At 42.0% G+C, this 20,422-nt stretch overlaps 1 protein-coding gene across 1 annotated transcript; it reads left to right on the forward strand.

The window, feature by feature from the left end:
- The first annotated feature begins 1,548 nt into the window (after nt 1-1,548).
- On the forward strand, nt 1,549-14,759 carry gbp4 (guanylate binding protein 4). Its single transcript, NM_001030449.1, has 13 exons — nt 1,549-1,681; nt 4,114-4,312; nt 4,643-4,773; nt 4,848-4,957; nt 6,160-6,350; nt 6,658-6,906; nt 8,578-8,855; nt 9,753-9,965; nt 11,014-11,095; nt 11,205-11,540; nt 12,059-12,176; nt 12,278-12,351; nt 14,306-14,759. Exons 2-13 carry the CDS (start codon nt 4,120-4,122, stop codon nt 14,566-14,568), a joined length of 2,238 nt encoding a protein of 745 aa, NP_001025620.1. The 5' UTR covers nt 1,549-1,681; nt 4,114-4,119; the 3' UTR covers nt 14,569-14,759.
- Nucleotides 14,760-20,422: the final 5,663 nt, after the last annotated feature.

The raw sequence follows: 20,422 nt of genomic DNA on the forward strand, positions 1-20,422 counted from the left end.
AAGGAACTCCTCGGGGGCTTATAATATCCCTATATATTACAATAGGGGGCACTTTATTCACTATATATTATAAGGAACTCCTCGGGGGCTTATAATATCCCTATATGTTACAATAGGGGGTACTTTATTCACTATATATTATAAGGAACTCCTCGGGGACTTATAATATCCCTATATGTTACAATAGGGGGCACTTTATTCACTATATATTATAAGGAACTCCTCGGGGGCTTATAATATCCCTATATGTTACAATAGGGGGCACTTTATTCACTATATATTATAAGGAACTCCTCGGGGGCTTATAATATCCCTATATGTTACAATAGGGGGTACTTTATTCACTATATATATATAAGTAACAAAAGGAGCACTCCCTACAAACAATCAACTGCCCTGAAGTGAAACATAAGTATAACACAAAATGTAGCAACAATACAGGTAGCATTTCAGGCACAAATTGTATCATGTCAGGATATGAGCCAAAGTGGAACAGAATCAGCAGAAAAAAAAAAAGAAAAAGAAAAATCTACCCGATCCGTACTACCAAACAGAGTTAAATAAGCCAGGAGCCCACGGTAACCACCGGTACCAGTAAGTAGAAAAGTTATCATTTGGAGCCAAAAGGTACCGCCGTTGCCATGGTGTTGACCCACGGCAACCACCGGTACCAATACCGATTGGAAACGAAAATTTCTGAAGATCGCAAATATCACGAAAATGCTTCCGAAAATATCGTATTGGCCATCCGAAAGTCACGAAATTTTCGCACCGAAGGATTGTAAACAGCTGCAAAACCGATTCGTTTTTATTGCGCGCTAAAAATACGTGTTCGGACGCATTTGGAGCGTTCGTGGATTAGGAAATGTGCCCCATAGTGTTCGAAACGTTGGATTAATAAAGATTTTTTGTTCTTTTTTAAGTCCGTGTGTGTGCGGCACTCTGTTCTTCATATATATATACTGTATATATATATATACAGGTATCGGACCCCTTATCCGGAAACCCGTTATCCAGAAAGCTCCGAATTACGGAAAGCCCGTCTCCCATAGACTCCATTATAATCAAATAATTCAGAATTGTAAAACTGATTTCCTTTTTCTATGTAGAAATAAAACGGTACCTTGGAATTGATCCCCACTAAGATATAAATAATCCTTATTGGATGCAAAACAATCCTATTGGGTTTAATTAATTTTTTATTGATTTTTTAGTAGACTTAAGGTGTTGAGATCCAAATTACGGAAAGACCCCTTATCCGGAATACCCTTGGTCCCGAGCATTCTGGATAATGGGTCCTATACCTGTATATATATGTGTGTGAGAAATGTCATGAGCACTGGTCAGTGACATATGGGGCAATTATTTTTAAGAAAATAAAGTTGAACTTTACCCAGAAACGAAAGTCATGATTTGTCCTTTCACTTTCCATTTGACGCAGGCTGCAGAGCATATTGCAGATCAACATCAGGAAATAAAAAGCAGTTGCAGAAGGGAGAAGTCCGTAATAGAGAAAGAAGTAAAATAAAAGAGTTGAAGTTGGGGGAGCCAGGAATGAGAGACCAGTGGAAGGATAAAATATGAGGAGCAGGCTAGAGAAGGACACAATCAGAATTCTGAATAACCAGCATAGAAAATAATAAAGGGAAAGTAAAACAGAGGATTCCCACAAAAGCTTCAGGTAAGTGGCCCTCAATATCGCACAATGGGACGGGAAAGGGCCTGCCTGTTGCCATTGATCTGCCCATAAATATCAGATGTTCAATTTATGCATTTATATTCATTGGGTGGATACGAATACTCGCTTATACAGGTCCCAGAATGGCAGTTTCAATCTATTTAGAGATCGTGGAGTAAGTGAATGCTTGGGAGCACAATGTTATAGTGAAAGAGACCAATAGGAGACACAAGCACAAGGACTGCAATGAAAGGTTTAAGCAAGCGCTTGTTTCAATTTTATCTTAGTTGGGATCAAGTACAGGTACTGTTTTATTATTACAGAGAAAGGGGAATCATTTAACCATTAAATAAACCCAATAGGGCTGTTCTGCCCCCAATAAGGGGTAATTATATCTTAGTTGGGATCAAGTACAGGTACTGTTTTATTATTACAGAGAAAAGGGAATCATTTAACCATTAAATAAACCCAATAGGGCTGTTCTGCCCCCAATAAGGGGTAATTATATCTTAGTTGGGATCAAGTACAGGTACTGTTTTATTATTACAGAGAAAAGGGAATCATTTAACCATTAAATAAACCCAATAGGGCTGTTCTGCCCCAATAAGGGGTAATTATATCTTAGTTGGGATCAAGTACAGGTACTGTTTTATTATTACAGAGAAAGGGAATCATTTAACCATTAAATAAACCCAATAGGGCTGTTCTGCCCCAATAAGGGGTAATTATATCTTAGTTGGGATCAAGTACAGGTACTGTTTATTATTACAGAGAAAGGGAATCATTTAACCATTAAATAAACCCAATAGGGCTGTTCTGCCCCCAATAAGGGGTAATTATATCTTAGTTGGGATCAAGTACAGGTACTGTTTTATTATTACAGAGAAAAGGGAATCATTTAACCATTAAATAAACCCAATAGGGCTGTTCTGCCCCAATAAGGGGTAATTATATCTTAGTTGGGATCAAGTACAGGTACTGTTTTATTATTACAGAGAAAGGGAATCATTTAACCATTAAATAAACCCAATAGGGCTGTTCTGCCCCCAATAAGGGGTAATTATATCTTAGTTGGGATCAAGTACAGGTACTGTTTTATTATTACAGAGAAAAGGGAATCATTTAACCATGAAATAAACCCAATAGGGCTGTTCTGCCCCCAATAAGGGGTAATTATATCTTAGTTGGGATCAAGTACAGGTACTGTTTTATTATTACAGAGAAAAGGGAATCATTTAACCATTAAATAAACCCAATAGGGCTGTTCTGCCCCCAATAAGGGGTAATTATATCTTAGTTGGGATCAAGTACAGGTACTGTTTTATTATTACAGAGAAAAGGGAATCATTTAACCATTAAATAAACCCAATAGGGCTGTTCTGCCCCAATAAGGGGTAATTATATCTTAGTTGGGATCAAGTACAGGTACTGTTTTATTATTACAGAGAAAAGGGAATCATTTAACCATTAAATAAACCCAATAGGGCTGTTCTGCCCCAATAAGGGGTAATTATATCTTAGTTGGGATCAAGTACAGGTACTGTTTTATTATTACAGAGAAAAGGGAATCATTTAACCATGAAATAAACCCAATAGGACTGTTCTGCCCCCAATAAGGGGTAATTATATCTTAGTTGGGATCAAGTACAGGTACTGTTTTATTATTACAGAGAAAAGGGAATCATTTAACCATGAAATAAACCCAATAGGGCTGTTCTGCCCCAATAAGGGGTAATTATATCTTAGTTGGGATCAAGTACAGGTACTGTTTTATTATTACAGAGAAAAGGGAATCATTTAACCATGAAATAAACCCAATAGGACTGTTCTGCCCCCAATAAGGGGTAATTATATCTTAGTTGGGATCAAGTACAGATACTGTTTTATTTTTACAGAGAAAAAGGAAATCAGTTTTAAAATTTGAATTATTTGAATAAAATTGGGTCTATGGGAGAAGGACATACCATAAGGAAGGACCTTTCTGGATAATTGGTTTCAAGAAACGGCTCCCATAACTGTATTACAGAAAACCCACAATCGGCAGCCATGTTGGGGCATATGAATGCAAATAATGCATAATACTCGCTCATTATGTGTATGTGTGTGATGTAGCATGGGGTGGGGCCTTACATGTAATAGTCACATGACCTAGATATGGCCTTTACCAATGAAAATATTTTGTTTTTTCAACTCCCAGCCCTTAAGCTGCTGCTGAGATACAAGCCCATAAATTTGACACAAACCTGACTGCTGCATAAATGCATAGTAAATGTTCTTCTCCCCTTAGTTTATTCCCTTTTACACCTCCCCTTTAGTGACATCATCAACTTGGTCACTTGGGATCCCCTGGTCATAATAATGGTCAAGAAGGTCTAACCCACCTGACATATTATCTAGTAAGTCAAAGACAGGTGTGTTCATATTATCTGCTCTAGGTAAACATGGCCCCGATCCCAAAGATGAACCAACCCATCTGTCTAATTGAGAACGAACCAGGCAAAAAGATCTGTTTGAATCAAGAAGCCAAAAAGATCCTGGAGAAGATCTCTCAGCCATTGGTGGTGGTGTCCATTGTAGGACCATATCGCTCAGGGAAGTCTTATCTGATGAACAAGTTGGCTGGAGTAAAGCGAGGTGAGTAGAAGAGGAGTCCTCGGTATAGAACGTTGTCTCCAACATGTGGTCCTCTATATGTTGGGAGCTTCAGCTGAGGGTCAGTAATAGGCTAGATGGATGGATCTTCGACCCATGGACCTTGAGGACCTAGGCATTGAGAGCACAAGACTTAAGCTATTGTATATTTATTTTTTGCAAGTTACTGGTCTTTGTGCTTTTGTAGAAAACTCAGGGTAACCTGTGCCTTCGCCAAGGTGAAATTTTTCTAGGTTTTCCAGGGAAAATGTACGTTGCAAAGACCAAATGGCCAAAGCTGATGAGTACATTTGGAATGTCTCGCCCTGTTAGGTGGTTTCCCTTTGGGACACACAGTCCAGGCAAATACAAAGGGTATCTGGATGTGGTGTGTCCCTCACCCTGATAAATCAGCGCGCACCTTGGTTCTGTTGGACACGGAAGGACTGGGGGATGTTGACAAGGTAAGTCTAAGCCTATAACTGTAAGTGTTTATGGAGACCTCTCTAGTGGCACTTACACGTGTGTGGCTTTGTAGGGTAACACAAGGAACGACAGCGCTATCCTCTCACTCTCATTGCTGCTGAGCAGTGCGCTAGTGTATAACAGCAGAGGAACCATCGATGAAGATGCAGTGAAAACGTTGTAGTATCCTTTTCTATTAAATCATCTTTCTCTATTTCACTGTCACCATCCTCCATGTTTATATTAAGTTAAGTGACCTATTAAATAATCTCCCCAAACTTAAATATATATATCAGTAAATATTGCCCTTTTACACACTTTCCCTTGAGCCGCCATTTAGTGATGGGCTGTGTGCTCCCTCAGAGATCAGCTGACAGGAAGTGATGCAGCTCTAACTGTAACAGGAAGTAGTGTGGGAGCAAAAGGCAGAACTCTGTCCATTCATTGGCTGATGGGGCCTAGCATGTATGTGTGCCTTGGCTTGTTTGTCCTTAATTCTCAAAATGGCTATTTTCTCTTTAGGATTACCCAATGGCACATACTACCAAAAAAGTATATATTTTATTTTTATACAAATGGTTTATTTAGATGAGAGATGCTGGACGCAAGCGGGAGGGAGGATGATGAGTGGGGGGGGGAGGGATGTGGCAATCTGGGTCCTGCCTTGGGCACTTGAAAAGTTTGGCCTTGCCCTGGCTGTTGGGTTAATGCCCATAGTGCTATTGCCAATGCAGAGGGCAGGGCAGGTGCAAGGAAGCCCTGTACGTAAAGCAAGACCTGAGCAGGGATTACGTTTACGGCTTCCTTGTACCTTAAGTCCCAGGTACTTGGCATTTAATGTAAGTTTGTGCCAGGTGATGCCCATGCCCTGTCCAAGGGACACCCAAATCGTAGGCAACACTGGCAGGTGTAGGCAGGGCTACATACACTTCATTACACTTGTTTTTTGCACTAAGAAACTTACCACCCCCATAAATGAACCCTTTAGTGCAATGCCACCCAACCTGCAAGGTAAGTAAGCTAGCACCCTACCCCCACCCACATTTAACTACTGGCTACCAGACCAATACCCACATTGCACTGTAGGTCCCCACCAGTAACCCTTACCTCCTTCAGGCTTCTTAGTCTTAAGCAATATCCGTATCAGGGTGTTACCATAACACAGGAAAACTCTAGCCAGTGTATAAAGGGGAAGACATTCCATGCATTCCAATATGTTGGAATTTCTAAGGTTCCGTTCATGCCTTTGTACGCAGTATCTACATCAGACAAATAAGGCTAAGGTCAGATGGGAGAATTTCATAACATTTTGAAGAACCAGAAGACCGTGCCAGGGGCCATATTCCCTATTTCAAGACCGTTTCATTCCTTACATGAGTTCACAGTGAAACATCTGAACTAAGCGAGTGTATCATGAGTAGATCTTCACTTGAGGACGAAGAAGGGAACTTGGGGGATTCTCTTTTTACACCTCTTTTTGTTTGGGCCGTGAGAGATTTCAGTCTCAAGCCTGAGCTGGAAGGCCAAGCAGTCACTTCGGATGAGTACTTGGAAAACAGCCTCAAGGATAAACTCCGTGAGTATTTTGGGGCTCACAACTCAAAAGAAAATAGGGGGGATGTTGGGTGTGGTGCAGGGACATGACAATTCCATGAATCTTGCAATGACAGACGATAAGACCAATAAGACCATGATATCAGGAAATGAGCATTAGCATAATCCACAAGCACACAAAATGGGGGTAACTGGGTGTCAGAAACACTGTTTGACTTTGGCCTCAATGCCCTGCCAAGCTTTTAGGTTGCTACAATTCCATTTCATAATCATTTCACGGCTGGGTCATGCCAAGAGGTAAGGACATGGACTTTATTTTCATGTTGCAGCTGTAACGTCCCTGGTGGCAGAAAGAAGAAACTTTATGAGGATGTCCCTCAGGGCAAGACTCCCTGTCCGTAAATGCTTCACATTTGAGGTTCCTTCTACGGACAGTAAGGTGATGTGCAATCTGGAGAATGTCCCCGAGAAGCAGTTGCCACCGGGATTTGTGGAGACGACGGAGACGTTTCGTCAGTTTATCTACAACAACGCTGAAGCCAAGACGCTAGAAGGAGGACAGGTGGTCACTGGATGCAGTAAGTCTTATCTTTTAGGGGAGATGCATTTTCCAATGTTTGGCTCTATACAGCACCATTCTGATTCTATAGTTCTATAGAGAGTCTTGAATGAAAATTGACAACCATTTATCTCCCTGCCCAAGTACTAAAACCATTATATTCTGCAGAGCTTATCAGTTGTTATCCAACACCTAACTGAATAAACTTAAGGGAACCATAGTGATGCCCATGATTGTACTGCTACTCAGTAGAACTGAACTGAAGTCCAGTTGCTTAGACTTAATTTTACTAGATATGCTGAAAACACAACATACCTAAAAACAAAAGGGTCTCCATGACCATTTGGCTCTTTAAAGTTAAAAAAGGGATTAGATTAGATATTCCCCTGTAGCAAGCACAATTCAGGTACAAAATAATAGACTGTAGAGTCCTCTAAAGTAGTATATACAAAGAAAAGGCACCACAAGTTCCTGTAATTTAGGTCTCCATGACCATTTGGCTCTTTAAAGTTAAAAAAGGGACATCCCCTAAGGTGGTGCATAAGCAGGGAGGAGTCAAAGGGTCATAGAGAAACCTCTATTTCTTGGTATTTGTAAGATTTGACTACAGAGCAGGCCATGAAGAAGTCTTCTCGTCATGATCATCACACCTAATATCAACGTCATAGGAATTCAGTAAGCTACACTACTTCAACAAAGTTTGCTCTGGAATATCTAGTATAAATGAATCTAAAGCAACTAGACTTGTTAAGTAATCATTGAAGACGTTTCACTACTCATCCGAGCAGCTTCTTCAGTTCGACTTTGCTCTGGAAAACAATCTGTTGACACTATGCAGTGACCATGTGTATTCTACAGTCACAAGCATTATAATGCAAGACAGTAGAGGTCTTTAATATCCCCCCAAATTGAAGTGCAAAGGTACTAAGGGGCACGAAAAGTGCCCTAACACAGAAGTACAAGAGCACCAAAGGGCAGGTGGTAGCTGTAGGTCTCTACATTGAAGAAAGACAGTGTGCAAAGTGCAGAATAAGGGCATATTTAGCCTGTGTTTTGCACTTTGCACACTGCCTTTCATAAACTAAAGGTGCCCATACACCTTCAGATCCACTCGCTTGGCGACATCCCCCTACGGGTGGGCGATATCAGGAGAATTCAGGCTTCGGTCGTTTGGCCCTGGGGCCAAACAATTGAATTATTCCGAAGGGTATAGGCAAAGTCAGTTTGGGGACCGCATAAACGAGCCGATGTGGTCCCAGATCTGACTAGATTTTTTAACCTGCCTGATCGATATCTGGACGATTTCAGGCAATATGTCGGTCAGGCAGGCCCATCGGTAGTGCCCCTATACGGGCCGATAAGCTGCCGAATCATTCTAAGGGACTAATATCGGCAGGTAGAATTGTCCAGTGTATGGGCACCTTAAGACTACAGAATCCACTATATAACCCATTGGGCAAGTTGGCCATTTCCCCCTAATATTTGCACATCAAACTAGATTTTGCTGGCCATGGTATAGCATCAACAGGCTGCAAAATCCCACAGTCACCAACAATATGATGACCCCAGCAAGCGACCATAGCTATAATGTTCGTTCCTACAAGTGCCCCATGGTGCCAGTGTTCTGGTGTTATTTCCCATAAGCTTTATCCTCCCCTAAAACTCTATATTATTACATGTTGACTTTCAGTTCTTGGGCGGTTGGCCAACTCTTACATCAAAGCGGTAACCACAAAATGTATCGCTTCTTTGGATCATTCCATCACTGAGATTTTTTTGGCTGAGAATGATTCTACCATAAAATCCGCCACTGAGCTCTATAAAGGGAAAATGATGTCCAAGAACTTTGACACGTTACAGGAGTTCCAGGCGTTCCATGAATCCTGTCTAAAGGAAGCTCTGCAGCATTTAAGGGAGAAATCTTTCAAGTATGGAAATGTCCTCGATAAGTGCGAACATCAACTTAAGGTAGGACACCTTTCTCTTTATAGTTTTTCTTCAGAGTTCATTAGAAAAAGAGAAGATCTGGGCCATGTAGTATTTGTACCCAATAGGCATTTTGTGACACAGCTAAGGTCGGCTTCCATAAATGCAGGTCTTGATGGAACAGACCCCTTTGGTCTTCTCATAGACAGAAGATAAAGATTATATAAAGTAATGCCTTTCATCTAAGCCCAGTTCTGAAGGAACATCTCACTAGGTTTCTTATATACCAGGGGTAGGGAACCTATGGCTTGGGAGCCAGATGTGGCTCTTTTGATGGCTGCATCTGACTCACTGCCAAATCTTTAATAAAAAAAATAACGGGGGGGCGTGGCCTGCGCTCGGCAGATAGAAGACGAGTTCTAAACCTTAGAACACATCTTCTATCTGCCGAGTGCAGGCCACGCCCTCCTCCGCACCGCATCCGGCATCCTTGGGACCCACCCTACCTTGCCCCTGCGCTAGGTGGATAGAACACGTGTTCTAGGCCTTAGAACACGTCTTCTATCTGTTGAGCGCAGGCCACGCCCTCCTCTGCATCCGCATCCGGCATCCTTGGGACCCACCCTACCTTGCCCGCAGCATCCGCGGCCAAACATATTGTATGGCTCTCATGGAATTACATTTTAAAGTGTTTATGGCTCTCTCAGCCAAAAAGGTTCCCGACCCCTGTTATAGACTGTCCATAGAACACAACTATTCTAGATTAGATATTCCCCTGTAGCAAGCACAATTCAGATACAAAATAATAGGCTATAGAGTCCATTTAAGGTAGTATATACAAAGAAAAGGCACCACTAGTTCCTGTAATTCAGAACAGGAAATCTTGCCCACAGTGTAGAGGATGTGCTCAATAAACATTCTGTCATTTCTACATTACAGGAGAATATAGACAAACAAAAAGAGGAGGTCTGGAAAGCGTTAGAAATTTCCTCCAAGGGGAAATGCAGAGAAATCATAGGCCGCCTTTCTAAGCCGATGAGTAACGCTCTGGAGCAAAAGAAATTCCTTGTTGCTGGAGGGCATCAAAAATTCGTTAAGGCCAGAGATGAAATAGTGAAGAAATTTCACACGGAACCTGGAAAAGGTGTTAAGGTTGGAGCAACATTTATCATATTGGGGTTGGGGGGATTACGAATTAGGTGCAACACAAAATGAAATCTCCTTTTGGAGATACAGGTATAGGACCCATTATCCAGAATGCTCGGGACCAAGGGTATTCCGGATAAGGGGTCTTTCCATAATTTGGATCTCCATACCTTAAGTCTACTAAAAAATCAATAAAACATTAATTAAACCCAATAGGATTGTTTTGCATCCAATAAGGATTATTTATATCTTAGTTGGGATCAATTACAAGGTACTGTTTTATTTCTACATAAAAAAAGGAAATCAGTTTTAAAATTCTGAATTATTTGCTTATAATGGAGTCTATGGGAGACAGGCTTTCCGTAATTCGGAGCTTTCTGGATAACGGTTTTCCGGATAAGGGGTCCGATACCTGTACTAGACATTGTACCGTATAGCTATACTGCAGCCCTACTTTTGAAGGCTCCACACTATCTTTATTGGCAGGTTAATAGTGCTTAAGGCAAGCTGACTCAGACTGGTTATCCCCCCCATTACTGGAATATCTGACATAGGTCAAGAAAAGTAAGTTTTGGGGGTGGGAGTTCAGCTACATAAATGTTGAGGTTGAAAAAAAGGGACCTGTTCAACTCCAATAACATCTATTTGATGCCACTAAAGTATAATGTTCTAGTAAGGGCTCAGTCCAACAGTGGTTGGAGGGGATGGAGAACCATGCAGATGGAACTTCTGTGCGATGCACAGAACTACATGTTCCAGACCTCATGGGCCCTTCCTCTGGTGCAATATTTGGATTTTGTTATTTTCATATTGAGTTGCTCGTACAATTCCTAACTGGTCATTTCTCTGAAGACTCCTCTTTGGACAAGATTTTTCAATTCTTTTAACGGCAGTAGGCAGTTAGTTGTTTGTAGATATTAGCAGCCACTGTTGGTCTGATTTTCCTCCTGGCTGTCCTTACATAGGTGTTTTCATTTGTTGCCTATGTACTACAGGAGCTTTAGAATAACCCCAGACAATCTATTTTCCTTCTCTTCTTCTCACTAACTTGAAGGCTGATTTTGTTCTCCAAGAATTTCTAAAGTCTTTAGAAGAACTGGAGCCAACTATTTGCCAGACTGACAAGGCCTTATCAGGTGAGGTGACCTGTGAGGTCCACTGATAAAATCATCATTTCTATTTGGTATAGGAATAGAATGGTTGAATATGTATTCTTTATTCTCTTACATGTTCTACTTATCTCAGAGAGCGTACAAGCTCCTCTCCAAATCCGTGATCTCTCTGATGCCACGCAACTCACAAAATACATCAAGGGGTACAAGCTAAAGTGCCAGTCCTACCACCGTATCCTAATCCAGCTCTTCGGCTTTGCCGGGCATGGAAAGTCTTCCTTTGTAAACTCCTGTATGTATGCGGTGGGAGATGGAGAATTTAAAGACGTTGCTGGTGAAGGTTCCTCTGATGGAGCAAAGACCATTGACAGAAGGGGATACACACTAACAGACAGCATTACAATAGTGGACAATCGAGGTTTTGCAAAGATGGACAGCTCTGAGGCCTGGCACATTTATGCTCAGCTCTGTGAGTTCTCACCTTGAATGTTATTTCTTTCAGAAGAGGCAGCTCTTTTATCTTGAATAACATAGATTACTTGGCTCTCAAAAAGACAACTGTCAATGCATGTAATTTTCAAGCCCATTCTCCTAATCACCAGGACTTAAGGTGGCCATACATGTGAAGATCCACTTGCTTGGCGAGGTTGCCAAGCGTGCAGATCTTCTCCCGATATCCCCACCTACAGGTGGGCGATATCGGGGAAAATGTAGGCTAATTCAATCATTTGGCCCCAGGCAATGGGGCAGTCGGTTCCAACTAAATCTTTTAACCTGCCCGATCGATGTCTGGCCAATTTCAGGCCAGATATCGGTCAGGCAGGCCCCTCGTTCCTGCCCCTACACGGGCCGATAAGCTGCTGAATCTGTCCAAGGGACCCATATCAGCAGCTACAATCGACCCGTATATGGCCACCTTTACCTTTATAGAGAGATTGTTCCAGAGGGCATATTTCTGATTATAACAGATGTTTATTTGATTTCAAGGCAACATTGTGCCACTGAACCAGATAGTATTGTGGGATACAACTTCTCAGGAAAAGATGCAGCAGTTAATCCAAGATGTGCCCATACCTGACCTTATTGTGCCTGTGTTCGTATGCAGGTAAAGTACAAATAGTGTTACCTATAAAGGATCCAAGGTTGGTTTGGATGAATCTCCTCTCAGCCATTTACAGTATATTCATTTCCTTTTGTACTTTTTAGCTCCAGTTATACTTTCAATGAGGAAAATTCCGCGCTAATCAAAGTATTCCTGAAGAATGCTCAAGTGTTAACCGGTAGGTGGATGGTTATTACCCGGAGACCACTCTGATTATGACTTACAATTAAATATCTACACATTTTGGGACAGTCCTATCATTAGGATCAAAAGAGAAAAGGTCTTGGGTGTTAATAATAATAATAATAATAATAATAAATGCAGGCAATGAGGCCCTAGGTAATGTCTTACTAAGTAGTAATGACTACTCTGTGTAAACAATAGATAATACTATGAGAAGCATTTGGGATGTTTTAGGCAGCCATTGAGTATAGTGGGCAATGCTGTCCATCCACAATAGTAGAGTAATGCTTTTGGTCTGACAGGAGAGAGGGTAATGGTAGGGTAACTCTAGTGGTAGAGTTTTTAATTCTCTAGGGGTGCAATTAGTATATCATTGAGTTACCTGCTTGTAGAGTGGGAAATGGTTTGAGTTCTCTGGTAGTATAAGGGGTAGTGCTTTTACCTGCCTAGGATGAGGGTGGGTAAAAAATTAAACCCCTTGGTAGAAGAGTGGGGTAATGAGTTTGCTGGTAGTAGAGTGGGGTAATGAGTTTGCTGGTAGTAGAGTGGGGTAATGAGTTTGCTGGTAGTAGAGTGGGGTAATGAGTTTGCTGGTAGAAGAGTGGGGTAATGAGTTTGCTGGTAGAAAAGTGGGGTAATGAGTTTGCTGGTAGTAGAGCTTGACCACCATGGAAGTTGAGTAGGTAGTGCTTTCCATCCTTTTTGTCTCTCTAGACCTCAAATGATGACCCAACCAAAGCATAAAAGGGAATGTTCCTCATTGAATACTTTCAATGTGGAAAATTCCACGTTAATCAAAGTATTCCTGAAGAATGCTCAAGTGTTAACTGGTAGGTGGAATTTAACAAGGGATGGTTATTACCCGGAGACCACTCTGATTATGACTTACAATTAAATATCTACACATTTTGGGACTTTACCCTAGGTAATGTCTTAAGTCCTCTGTGAAAACAATAGATAATGCTATGAGAAGAGTTTGGGATGTTTTGGGCAGCCATTGAGTATAGTGGGCAATGCTGTCCATCAACAATAGTAGAGTAATGCTTTTGGTCTGACAGGAGAGAGGGTTATGGTTTGGGTCTGGGTTTAGAGTAGTGGCTTTACCTCCTCTAGTAGGAGAGTGTTTAATTCTCTGGGGGTACAATGGGTAATAATGAGTATTGTGTTGAGTAACCTGCTTGTAGAGTGGGAAATGATTTGAGTTCTCTGGTAATTAAGGAGGTTGTGCTTTAAAGAATAAGTAAACGGGTTTTTTTTCTATCAGTAAAATTACTCTATACAGCCTCCAGAATTACCTACCTTTGTCCCAGCATTCTCTCTGACCTGGCTCCTGAGTTAGAAGTTGATCGTTTCCTTTGCTTCCTTGTGCAGAGTGAAGCCCCGCCCCCACTTCCTGTTCCCTCATCAAAAAAAAAAAACAAACCTGCTAATGCACAGACTGGCTCCTGCTGCCTCCACGCATGAGCAGAAGGCTCTCCACTTCGACTACAGTAGTCGAAGTGATGAGGGAACTGAACAGGAAGTGGGGGCGGGGCTTCACTCTGCACAAGGAAGCAATGGAAACAATCAATTTCTAACTCAGGCGCCAGGTCAGACAGAATGCTGGGACAAAGGTAGGTAATTCTGAAGGCTGTTTAGATTAATTTTACTGTTAGAAAAAAAAGGTTTAACCCCTTGGTAGAAGAGGGTAATGAGTTTGCTGGTAGTAGAGCTTGACCACCATGGCAGTTGAGTAGGTAGTGCTTTCCATCCTCTTTGTCTCTCTAGACCTCAAATGATGACCCAACCAAAGCATAAAAGGGGATACAGAGAGACTTAATCATAGAGAATAGATCCTTTTAGTACTTTGTGTTCATTCTCCACATAAATCTGTAACTTTTTACAAAAATGTTTTATACTATTCCCCTAAATAAAACCTGGACTGGGCGGTGTTTTCCGTTTGTTCCTAGGGATACTGCCCTTCATTATTCTAACCAAGAAGAACTCTGGGAGAGACAAGACGCAGACATTTGAACAAATGGGAATGGAGCAGATCTACCTCTTGGAGAACTACACCCTGACCAATCAGATTGCCACGCGGGGGAATCACTTGCCGTTCCTCACATTTCTCAAGGACGTCTTGGGCTGGGTTGATTATATTTACAGGGGCCCAGTTAATTTCCAACAGCAACAAGCTAAGAGGAAGGAATTCCTTATTAAAAATATGGCATAGAGCTATGAATTCCATCCGTAATACAGGGCACTGAGTTATTACGTTCCATGTTTATGTTCTGGGGCAAAACTTTGGTGTTTACTAAAGAGCCTGTAAGTAAGTGCTGGGTAAGCATGAAACGCGTGAGGCTATCCATATGGGGTTGTCAATGCTTTTAATGGATTAAAATAAACAAAAACATTTTTTAATGATTTTTGAATTGTAAATTTATAATTGGTATAACCATTATTTACTAACCAGGTTATAGGCAGCGGCGCATACTATACAAGCCGTGGTCTTCGAGTTTTATGTGTCCTTTATTTTGACATTTTCTGTACTTGATTGAGATCATTGCCCTCCAGGTATTAAGGGTTTTCATCAAGGAACGAGTTCAGGGTGTGCAAGATAAAAAGTAACTACCCCAAACCTAACTGAATATTGTCAATGTTTTTGCACTAGAAATACCTATTAGACCAGAAACAAAAAATACTTGCTTATTCTTTTATTGTTTATTGACCCTAGAGATAATGCACCTAGAACACCAACCACTCAACGCATGGGAGCTGGATACTATATCTCCTAGGGCAGTGATCCCCAACCAGTGACTCGGGGGCAACATATTGCTCCCCAACCCCTTGGGTGTTGCTCTCAGTGCCCCGAAACCAGGGAGTTATTTTTGAATTCCTGACTTGGGGGCAAGTTTTGGTTGAATAAAAACAAGATTTCCTACCAAATAAAGCCCCTGTAAGCTAATAGGGTGCACAGAGGCCCCTAATAGCCAATCACAGCCCTTATTTGGCTCCTTCATGAACCTTTATGGTGCTTGTGTTGCTCTTCTTACAGTCTTTTTACATTTGACTGTGGCTCACAAGTAAGAATGGTTGGGGATCCCAGTCCTAGAGCATCTGTATTAACTGACGCTAGTAAGGCTGAAGGGCATCTGGCAGAGAAATACATGAGGGGCCAAATTTTGAGAGATAAGTTCGGGTTTCAAGCAGGAACCATATCACTGTGGGGGTCAAAAGCTCCAGATACAATAAACCATCCCCATGCAACTCTATGAGAGCAAAAGATGAATCCTTAGGGGTAGAAAGGTCCCACAAGCTGAAGTCCAAGCTAAAGGAGAGGTCAAGGTAACCTGAGGCAGAAGGCTGTGCAGATCCAGGAGGAGAGGACCCATGAGTAAGAGCATTGCTACATAGGCAGAAGGATGACAAGTGATTGGGTTTTGGGTTTCAAGCAGGAACCATATCACTGTGGGGGTCAAAAGCTCCAGATACAATAAACCATCCCCATGCAACTCTATGAGAGCAAAAGATGAATCCTTAGGGGTAGAAAGGTCCCACAAGCTGAAGTCCAAGCTAAAGGAGAGGTCAAGGTAACCTGAGGCAGAAGGCCGTGCAGATCCAGAAGGAGAGGACCCATGAGTAAGAGCATTGCTCTGTTCCTTGAACTTTCAGTTTCACGTTGACTCAGATCGGCTCAGTGAAATAAACCACCAAACCCTCAATAAGCAGAAGAGACACAACAAGATTAGGACACAGGGAGCAATCCAGTTAGCAGTTCTACAGGCTGGGGCTTGTGGGGCTTGTGAGGGGGTTGAGGGGCAAATGCTTTGTGGGCCTGGGTGCAAAATTTGCACCATTGTCTGCTTCCGCTATAGTTGCGTAATTAGCTGATAGAAATCCCCCACGAACAGGGAGTTCTGGGTAGGCATCAATGTGTGCTGGGCCCCTCTGAAGACTTTTTTGCGGGGGACCCAGTACCGTCAATTTACGCCACTGTCTTGCACCCTCATTTACATGATGTACATCAGCGCGCTAACTGCAATTCTGGAATAACCATGGTGATTTGAATTCACACTTTGCAGCGCAACAGTAAATGAGCTCTTATGGCGGCGGTAGGGCAGCAGCACCAACTTCTCTTACGCCTTTATTTTTATTTATTGTTAGTAAAGTTATGGACAGATACTACAGAAAGGAACACCGAGGCTCCTGCCCCAGGGGCCCTGCAGTTGCCCCCGCCGGCAGTGTCCTCTAACCACTTCACAGGGTCCCCCACCCGACGCCACCCTAACGTGTCAGGGGAGGAACGGTTGGGTAGGGGGAGCGCTGGAAAGGGTCAGGTCCAGGGTGTGACTGGGGGGTGAAGGGCCCACCGAGGCTCCCACCCCAGGGGCCCTGCAGGTGCCCCCGCCAGCCGCGTCCCCAAACCCCCCCTCCCGCAGGGGCCCCCCTAACCCCGCTCGCAGGGCCCCCCACCCAACGTCCTCCCCTGATGCGTGTAAATTTAACGTGTCAGGGGAGGAACGGTTGGGCAGGGGGGAGCGCTGGCAAGGGTCGGGTCTAGGCCGCCGGGGCCCACTGGGATTTTTCCCGGTGTCCCGGTGGCCCGGTCCGACCCTGGAAAGGAGTAATTCTGGTTTAATCCATTAGATGGAACAGAGAGCAAAGCCAGACCTGATTCACACCACAGAACAATACTCTGAGCCAGAAGCCCACAGCAACCAATCAGATTTTCCCTATAATCAGCCTTACTGCTGTTGACCAATAGCTGAGTGTTACGGGCTACAACTCTGGAGTAAAACAGGGTTTTATGACATAACCCCCAGCACTCATGAGTCACGTAGGGGGTGAGAATGCATTTCTTGCGGTTCCCGATTAAAACGTGTTTTTCTGCTCTTAGTGGCAAATGAGAAACTCTCTGTTTCCTTGAAGTCCAAGAAACAGCTTCCTGTTTGCATTAAATTGCGAGGCTCAATGATATACAAGATGCAACGTCTTCTGACATTTTTCAAAATGCCATTTTTCCAGTTTTAACTATTTGTCCTTGTTCTAGGCTGTGTTCTACACCTTTAATCCCCCAATACATTTAGATTGGGTGTCAATAAACTTTTGGAGAGTAGAGAGTGGTATTCTGAGTCAATTTGCAATTGGTCTTCATCGTTTTTTTGTGTTCGGCAGTTTTCCAGTTGGGGGGCTAAATTTGCCCCCTCATATGCCAATCTTATGATGGGTTGGTGGGAGCAGCACATTATATACAATATGAATAATCCATTCAGACACCATATTGTATATTTTGGAAGGATTATAGAAGATCTCATTATTCTATGGCTGAGGTTCTTCCGAGGATTTTGCAAATTGTGTACAATGTGTTAACAAGAATGGAGTTGGTCTCAGGTTTCCCCCATATTTTGATAAAAATTCCATTAATTTCTTGATCTAACACTACAGGTATGGGACCCGTTATCCAGAATGCTCGGGACCTGGGGTTTTCCTTATAAGGGGTCTTTCCGTAATTCAGATCTCCTAAAAAATTATTTTAACAGTAATTAAGCCCAATAGTACTGTTTTGCCCCCAATAAGGGGTAATTATATCTTAGTTGGGATCAAGTACAGGTACTGTTTTATTATTACAGAGAAAAGGGAATCATTTAACCATGAAATAAACCCAATAGGGCTGTTCTGCCCCCAATAAGGGGTAATTATATCTTAGTTGGGATCAAGTACAGGTACTGTTTTATTATTACAGAGAAAAGGGAATCATTTAACCATGAAATAAACCCAATAGGGCTGTTCTGCCCCCAATAAGGGGTAATTATATCTTAGTTGGGATCAAGTACACGTACTGTTTTATTATTACAGAGAAAAGGGAATCATTTAACCATGAAATAAACCCAATAGGGCTGTTCTGCCCCAATAAGGGGTAATTATATCTTAGTTGGGATCAAGTACAGGTACTGTTTTATTATTACAGGGAAAAGGGAATCATTTAACCATTAAATAAACCCAATAGGGCTGTTCTGCCCCCAATAAGGGGTAATTATATCTTAGTTGGGATCAAGTACACGTACTGTTTTATTATTACAGAGAAAAGGGAATCATTTAACCATGAAATAAACCCAATAGGGCTGTTCTGCCCCCAATAAGGGGTAATTATATCTTAGTTGGGATCAAGTACACGTACTGTTTTATTATTACAGAGAAAAGGGAATCATTTAACCATTAAATAAACCCAATAGGGCTGTTCTGCCCCCAATAAGGGGTAATTATATCTTAGTTGGGATCAAGTACAGGTACTGTTTTATTATTACAGAGAAAAGGGAATCATTTAACCATGAAATAAACCCAATAGGGCTGTTCTGCCCCCAATAAGGGGTAATTATATCTTAGTTGGGATCAAGTACACGTACTGTTTTATTATTACAGAGAAAAGGGAATCATTTAACCATTAAATAAACCCAATAGGGCTGTTCTGCCCCAATAAGGGGTAATTATATCTTAGTTGGGATCAAGTACAGGTACTGTTTTATTATTACAGGGAAAAGGGAATCATTTAACCATTAAATAAACCCAATAGGGCTGTTCTGCCCCAATAAGGGGTAATTATATCTTAGTTGGGATCAAGTGCAGGTACTGTTTTATTATTATAGGACAGACCTCCCGTCCCCTTAAAAATCATATTAGGGAGCATATTCTGTGACCTACACTGAGGTTTGTTATGTGAGTCCCTATTTATTTTTTCACTATAACTTTCTTTATTACTTTATTTTTCAGTGCTGAGGCAATTTACACACATACTGCTCCTTTTTTTGGCTGAAGGGGCACCACCCCTGATAGGAATCTGCAGCCCAAATCCCTGACAGCAGAAGACGTTTGGTTCTAAGTGGTTTAGAAGAAAAGCATTTCCCGTAAGCTGGAGCTTTCAGTTTCGTTTTGACTCAAATGAACTGCCAGCCCCCAGCTGGCAACCAGAACGATAGCATTTCTATTAAACAGCTCAGTTTAAATAAATCTATTTATACATTCAGGGAAAAAAAAGGAGGGAGGGCCCAGTGACTTGCCTATAATATACACTGGGGTGTTGTATGATACAGTCTGTGGCTTTGGTTGATCCAGAAGGGACTTTAAAGGGGAAATAAACCCTGCGGCTCAACCAAACGTTACTCAGCTGTTGCTGGACTACAAATCCCAGAATAATGTAACATATAATGAAGGGTGAGGCATGCTGGGAGCTGTAGTCCAGCAACATCAGGGCTGTATTCTTAAAGCAATATTGCACAATAAAACTTTCCCAGCTCTCTAGGGCCCGCATTGGCAGCATTGAAATGCAAAAGAATCCTCCAATGAGAATCCCAGCTGATCTGTATAAATCTGGCTCCCTGTTCTCTGTTCCTGCAATTGGAGTTGGGAGCATTAAGCACAGTTTCCCAGCACTGAACAAGTCTGTCCCTTTATCCCCATGTCTGATTCCTGTGCCATATAATGACGGGAAAATGCCATCATTATCTCTATATGTAAGGTACCAGCAAGGGGCCTGACACAGTGCTGGGAATCAGCATTCTCATTGAGCTTATTGGACAAGGACCGACATATTATTAAACCCTCTATGAGTAAGATGTCAGCACTATAAGATAAAGGATAATAACACAACAATATACTCTTCTCCTCCCCCTGGCTGTCTGGCATTGCATTTATTGTAAATTTCAACTGAGCATTTCATGTAGACGGCGATTAAAGGGGAAATGTTCATCTAAAATAAACTCTTTCAGTCTGTTTCCCACAATCCACAGGGGTCAGTTACCGGCTAAATCCTTCAAAACCAGGGAAGTTATATCTCAATAACTGATTTCACTTCCCAAAAATGTATATATTGGTTTTACCCAGTTCATAGCCTTTTTGTCATGAAGGAGTTTCGTAAATATTATGGAAGAATGTTATTTTGACGTTCAAAGGACAAGTGATTATTAAAGAAAAACACTAAACCCAACCGTAAAGCTGCCCCACTGCGCCCCCTAGTTCTCTATAGAAGTTGATTAAAAACATAATTACAGATGGAAACCAATTCCCCAATGAGAATTCTACTGTCCCAAAAC

This window comes from Xenopus tropicalis, chromosome 9 (assembly GCF_000004195.4).
Source record: "Xenopus tropicalis strain Nigerian chromosome 9, UCB_Xtro_10.0, whole genome shotgun sequence".
NCBI lineage: Eukaryota > Metazoa > Chordata > Amphibia > Anura > Pipidae > Xenopus > Xenopus tropicalis.